The sequence below is a fragment of the Rasamsonia byssochlamydoides genome (genome assembly GCF_041956645.1).
Source record: "Rasamsonia byssochlamydoides strain NRRL 3658 unplaced genomic scaffold VTN77scaffold_85, whole genome shotgun sequence".
Classification (NCBI taxonomy): domain Eukaryota; kingdom Fungi; phylum Ascomycota; class Eurotiomycetes; order Eurotiales; family Trichocomaceae; genus Rasamsonia; species Rasamsonia byssochlamydoides.
The window spans coordinates 78,533-84,913 of NW_027192468.1; the positions used below are offsets into that span (position 1 = coordinate 78,533).

General features: G+C 48.3%; 4 protein-coding genes across 4 annotated transcripts; 1 reads left to right on the plus strand and 3 right to left on the minus strand.

Moving 5' to 3' along the window:
- Nucleotides 1-485: 485 nt before the first annotated feature.
- Nucleotides 486-792, minus strand: VTN77DRAFT_9253 (uncharacterized protein; the record flags this gene model as incomplete). The annotated part of the gene is made up of 2 exons (XM_069425841.1): nt 486-726; nt 779-792. The coding sequence occupies 2 exons, from the start codon at nt 790-792 to the stop codon at nt 486-488; spliced, it is 255 nt and encodes an 84-aa protein (XP_069274024.1).
- Nucleotides 793-1,322: 530 nt separating this feature from the next.
- Nucleotides 1,323-2,679, minus strand: VTN77DRAFT_9254 (uncharacterized protein; the record flags this gene model as incomplete). Its single annotated transcript, XM_069425842.1, has 4 exons — nt 1,323-1,541; nt 1,632-1,993; nt 2,045-2,498; nt 2,581-2,679. The coding sequence occupies 4 exons, from the start codon at nt 2,677-2,679 to the stop codon at nt 1,323-1,325; spliced, it is 1,134 nt and encodes a 377-aa protein (XP_069274025.1).
- A 748-nt stretch (nt 2,680-3,427) lies between these two features.
- VTN77DRAFT_9255 (uncharacterized protein) lies at nt 3,428-4,238 on the plus strand (the record flags this gene model as incomplete). The annotated part of the gene is made up of 4 exons (XM_069425843.1): nt 3,428-3,625; nt 3,709-3,916; nt 3,974-4,161; nt 4,221-4,238. The coding sequence occupies 4 exons, from the start codon at nt 3,428-3,430 to the stop codon at nt 4,236-4,238; spliced, it is 612 nt and encodes a 203-aa protein (XP_069274026.1).
- A 799-nt stretch (nt 4,239-5,037) lies between these two features.
- VTN77DRAFT_9256 (uncharacterized protein) lies at nt 5,038-5,742 on the minus strand (the record flags this gene model as incomplete). The annotated part of the gene is made up of 1 exon (XM_069425844.1): nt 5,038-5,742. The coding sequence occupies one exon, from the start codon at nt 5,740-5,742 to the stop codon at nt 5,038-5,040; it is 705 nt and encodes a 234-aa protein (XP_069274027.1).
- Between the last annotated feature and the right edge of the window lie 639 nt (nt 5,743-6,381).

Here is a 6,381-nt window from a genome sequence, read left to right on the forward strand (position 1 = left end):
TGCAAGGAGGGTAGCAAAGAAGAGTATAAATAAACGAAGGCAGGACCAAAAAGAGTGGAAAGCCAACCAGACAGGGGTTGACTCTTGTCGAAATGAGTGACAGAATAGAAGGGAAAAAGAAAGACACGATGCTGGCCGGTGAGGATATAATAATCAGCGACGTCGATGGAGGAGAAAGGAGTGTGGAGTGGCAGTGGAGAAAGGGGACAATCGACGGAGGGACGCTATGCGCCACCGTTAGGGGTGGGTAATTTCACCAATCTCCTGGTAATTGAAATTTCATACGTTTTAGGGCCTGGTAATGGTAATTCTTATATTTCAGAGCTTTTTAGAAATAGGGCATGATTAGTCATAAATTTTTGCCAAATCAGATTCTAATCTAGCATAATTAATCCCTAATCTAGGAAAGCTTTTCCTAAATTAATAAGAGCTTCTTTCACATGTCATTACATGACCTGGTAATGTGACCAGGCTTGTTGAAATTTTCACACAGGGGCCTTGAAATGTCTGAAATAGAAATTACAATACCCACCCCTAGCCACCGTAGAGTACCGGCTCAGCCACGGCCAGACGGGGGATGGAGACTTGATTGGTGAATCGTCCGGATGGCCCCAATTCAGGGAGAGACGCCGGCTTCCTAGAGGCCGGCAGGGACGGAGGCCCCAATGATCGCCCGATGCACCGTCGGATCGGGCGAGTTGAAACATGCTATTTGCAGTGGCACCGCTATTAATCAACGGTCTCCATGACTGTCACTATAAAGAGCCTTACCACTAACTTCGACAGCACCATTCCAGGTTGTTGTTGCAGTTGAATTGATGTCCTGTACGGAGTACTCCGTCTAGACTTGGCAATGTTCTCGACCCTTCCAACATCAAATATTTTTCACCTGGGTGGAGAAAACGTCGATCCAAGGTTAATCAGCATCCAATGCCAGTTCCAGGGATGCACTTGATCAATCATTCAGACGGGCATGCTATTTTTATCATCATGTGCTATGTCATCACATTCCATGAGCAAGTAACTGAAATTGAAGAAAATAAAGCAAAAGGTACGGAGTAGTAAATACGGAGTACGGAGTATATCCCAGATGTTCGACAGTTCGACCAGAAATCAGTCTTCCCAATCATGCAACTTCCAATATCCACGACAGACCAGTCGGTGTGTTTCTATCCGTTCTAGAACAGGTACCCACATGATGATCGTCTTGGCCGATGAAGAAGGGTAGGATACAGGATCCTACTCTCTACCTACCATTATACTATAGATCAGTCTCGAGAGACGAAACAGGATATTGACATCATCAGTTGTACTTCCTACCTTCAATTCTCTAGCAAGTCTGTTTTAACCCTCAGTTTCGCGTCATCCGGACTGATCCGTCGTCCTGTCTTGTCGAAAAATCGAGAACTGACTCGAAGCCATTTCTCGTTCTCGTAGTGGTCAGCCAGCTTGTGCAGCAGGATGATTTCCTCCAGCGTAAATTTGTCGTCCATGTAGAAGTACTTGCGCACCTCCCTGGCAGGGATGGATTCGGCCTTGGTCTGTTAGAACAGTCCGTTAGCCGATGTTATAGTCAGAAGTACGGAGTACACTTGAGATAGTGACTACCAATTCAGGATACGAAATCTTACTTTCGAAGTGACCAATGGGTCTGAAAACGCGACACGGCGTTTCTGCCTTTTGTCTTCAAACCGTTCTGAGCTGCTAGCTGGCTCGTCCCCATCGCTGCTGTCACTGTCCATTTGTCTGGACTTGCCCTTGGCGTTCATCTGATGTTTCCCTTTCCGTCTCATCTTCTCGACCTCCCTGCTCTTGCCTTTCTCTTCGTCGTCCGAACTGTCAGCAGAGTTTCTGATTTTCGCCCAACGTCGCTTGAGCTCGTTGATAGGTCTGTCCTCCAGTTCGGACGAGATGGCCTTCCATGTGTTGTTGGCAAGTTTGAGCTCTCGGAGACGTTTATCCTGTTTGGGTGTCCAGACGTACGCGACTGATACTGCTCCCAAGTTAGCATCGGGTACATGACGTTACTTGGCTGGATTGGTACCTGTAGTAGCTCCCGTATTGGCTTCAGCATCAGTCCTCCCAGTGAGAATCTTTCTGCCTCTGAGTTTCTCAGACGCAACCTTTTCAGCGGCGACCCTGATCGCTTCAGCTTTCTCAGCAGCAGCTTGTTTCTCGGCCGCTTTCTCAGCCAGATATCTTTCGATGACGGCAGCGGCAGTGGCCCTGTCAGCTTCCTCCTTCTCTTTGGCAGCTTTTTCCTCGGCCGCTTTTTTGGCCAGATATTTCTCGATCGCGGCTTTTTCGATCGCCTCCCTGTCAGCCGCGGCAACCCTGTCTCTGGCTTCCTTTTCTTTAGCCTTTGTCTTCGCAGCAGCCTTCTCTGCCAGGAACCTTTCAATCGCCGTCTTTTCGATGGCGCTTCTTTGGGCTGTAATTTCTGTTTCTGATTCTGGCGTTTCGATTCCCTGCACGGCCTTTTTCGCGGCCTTTGCTCGCTACGTCGACCGAGTCAGCATTCGAAGGAGTCTCCACGAAGACCAGAAGCAGCTGGCCTGTCCAGGGACGACGATGTCTTACCCGTAAAGCAGCCTCAAGCTCAAGAGTCTTGTCACTTTTGAGTACGTCCAACAGAGAGAGCTTCACGAGCTTTCCATTGTCCAATGTGATCTTGGGCATGGTGAGCAAAGAGAGTCAGAGAGAGCAGTAAGGAACACGTGAAGATTCTGATTATGTTCAACTGTGGATATGGGATGATGATCTTGATGAAAATGTGTTCAGGATGTGCAGGTGAGAGAACTCACTGGGAGTCATTGATCTGTTTACCTCGTGAATAGGCCACCACTGAGACTGCCCGATTGAGTAACCGCCTACACGCAGGGCACATGACATTTCTTATGAAGTCTCAATCAAATATAGTATTCTTTCATAGTTATGGATATTGATGAAATTCTGTGCACTATACATGGAGCTTGATATGGACAAAACAGTCATCAGAGCTGTAATGATTTTTTTTTAAACAAGAGAGTATATATTCTTTGAACAAATGCATGCAATTGCAACCATCAACACTGCAGGGAAGGATAAAAGAGAAAAGACAGAAACAGGAAATAATTTTTTCATATTCCAAGAAGTAACAGTTACTAGACGCCAATTGTAGAATCTGTTGTATAGTACAGCATAAAGCAAATCTACATGTTGTGATCGTAATGGAGCTCTGGCTCATATAGACTTCCCAGTTAGGATGTGGTCCGAGCGTCCGAGCGTCTGCGGAATCCAAAGATTATTGACACTTGGCTCGGAGAAGCGTGCCCGAGTTGAGTTTCCCTCCGCAAACCAGAATCCTCTCCTGTCCTCCACGTTCCCTCAATTTCTCTTTTTTCTCAGTGGAGTATTTTACGCGGAGTTAGGAGTCATCACTGTCAGCATGCGTTTACCGACGTCTGCCATCCTGGTGACTGTGCTGGGCTGGATAGGGGCAGCCGCCGCTCACAACATCCAGCTCCGCGCCCACTCACGAGAATGCTTCCACGAGGTACTGCACCGGGACGACAAGATGACGGTCACCTTCCAGGTTGGTGACCGGGAGTTTGGCGGTAGTGGCAATCTGGAGATCGACTTTTGGGTATGTCTTTTTCCCTGCATGATGGCAGTGAAAGCGTCAGAAGAAGAAACTGCTTGCTGACCTGTATTCTTTGCCTCGTACAGGTCGAAGATCCCGCTGGCAACCGCCAATATTATAGACAGGCTGTTTCCTCTGAAGACTACTCGTTCACAGCCCAACGAGACGGCAAATACGTCTACTGCTTCAGCAACGAGGGATGGGCGTCGAACTCGAAGGAGGTTTCGTTCAATGTCCACGGAATTGTCTACGTGCCGGAGTCGGAGATGTCGCAGGATCCGTTGGAGACGGAAGGTAGGGCTGACATCCAGAGAGATTGACTGCCAACGAATACTGACGGTGCTGTTGCAGTCCGCCGGCTGTCTGAGGCGTTGGCGCAGGTCAAGGACGAACAGTCGTACATCGTGGTCAGAGAACGAGTGCACCGAAACACCGCCGAGAGCACCAACTCGCGAGTGAAGTGGTGGAGTATCTTCCAGCTGGCGGTGCTCATTGCAGAGGGTGTCTTTCAGGTCTGGTGGCTGAAGAGATTCTTTGAGGTGGGTGAATCCGTTGTCAGTCTCTATCTAGCAATTACTCACAAGTCTTGTTGATACAGGTTAAGCGCGTTGTCTAAGTATTACGATCTTAAGAAGCAATGGCTACGAGTTTTTCCAGATCCTTTCCACGCAAACGTTCCCATTCTCGTCTATAGAAGCGTCTTCAATTGAATGAAGTTGTCAGAAGAAGCTTTTGTTTTATTGCATGCCGGATATGATTGTCTCCGGAGGAACTTAGGATGGATTCCTCTTTCTTGAGTGTAGTTTTAAGCACGGTTACATTGGAAATCGGTACATTGGAAATTGACGGTCCTGATGATTCTACACTTTCATCGTGTGCAATTCAAAAGAAGTCGGTGAAGCGACTCACAGCTCTGCCGGTCGCATTATTGCTGGTACTTCTCTCTATTTAATGCTTCATACAGCGTTCTCTGTTCTTCGTCTAAGGAAAAGAACTGACAGCAGATTTATTGAATTCGAAAGAAATCAACCACGTTGATAGCAGTACTCTAACGAAGCAAGTCTCAGCCTACTAAACGGTTTTCTAGGTCGACTTTCTGACCAGCTCCAGATAATGCTTCGTCACACTGAGAATCTGCTCCTCATAGGACCGGAACTTCATCCCCAATCACTTCTCCGTCGTCGACGCATCAAGCTTCTTTCGCCGCGTTTGTACACTACCGTTGTTCGGCAGCACGCCGCTCTTCACCTCCTCTGGAAAGTGTCTGTTGACGATCGCAATGGCGTCCCTGAGGTCGGTGCTATCGACGCCGTCGGACGTGGCCACCAGGCTGTGGACCTTCTTCTCATCGAAATGGAGCTTCAGCGCCCGCACGTGAATATCCGCCACATCGTCAAGATGCACTGTATGTCCGATCACCGGCGCAGGGAGCGTCTGGCCCAGAACCTGGGAGAAAGCCCACACATTCGAGCCCTTGAGATATCCTTCTTGTCGGTGACGAGCTCGTTCTTCCCGATGACAAAAGACGGATGGATATTGACGATGTCAAAGGCCGGCTGGTGCTCCTGCACAAACCGCTCCGTGGCGTTGAGCGCGATGATCTTGGACGCTGCGTACGCTTCCATAGCCGTGCTGTAGGGCCCGCCAGGGTCGGGACTGACGCGGCTGGTCTCGTTGAACACTGTATCCGAGGAGTGATCGCCTAGGGGGAAGAGGGCGGCCATGGGCGACGTGATCACCACTCTCTTGACGTGGTTGCCGCCGTGTTTCGCCGCCGCAGAGAGGATCCCCAGGGTTCCCTTGACGGCAGGCTGGATAAGATCCTCGTACCTCGCGGGATCAGTCCCACGCGAAAGCGGAGACGCAACATGGATGATATAGTCGACATCACGAACAGCGTCGTCGAATGCCCCTGGAGCGAGAATATCAGGGACGAAGACGAAGCTCAGCCGGTCATCGGGCTTGATGGCTTGGATGGATGGCGCAGCCTGGATGGTGTCTGCTTTGTCCTGGTTGCGCACGGCGGCGCGCACGCGGTATCCTGCGTTCAAGGCGTAGACGAGGGTGCAGAAGCCGATGTGGCCCGTGGCGCCGGTCAGGAGGATGAGTTCAGAGGGCATTGCTGTGACGTAGTGAAATGAATATAACAGAACAGATTAGTTGGTCTGATTCAAGCAGCACAGTAAACTCCTCCGTTTTCACTTCTTTTCTGGGCATCCCACACAATTAAACACTAATCTGCGTCCTATCCTACCTCGGCACGATGATGATGAAAAATCCGATAATTTTCAGATCAGTAATCATAATATATACCTACCTAAAAGATCGTGCCGTGACACAAAAGACTTGCACGACCTCATAGAAAAGGAAAGCTAAGGAAGTTGTGATATTGCAGTAACTGCATTAACCTGCTAGCATATGATATCAACTGCCAGCAGTTGCTAGAATCGTCATCTGCCAGCGTTTCATCTACATAAGGAGGGTTATTATTATTATTATTATTATTATTATTATTATTATTATTATGTGCGTTGGCAGATATTTGGATTAGTGTCAGTATTATTAATTAATTGATTGTATGTAGAATAAAACAGCAAAGAGAAAAAAAAGCTCTGTAAACCTGATTGATAGTTAGATAGATAATATTCAAGCGTAAGAACATCTACAATTATTGACTCGTTGCTTTTTATCAAATCGACAACCAATAATAACGAACTAGATAGAGAAAGTGTTTTCTTTTGGGTGGGGTTGGGGGAAGG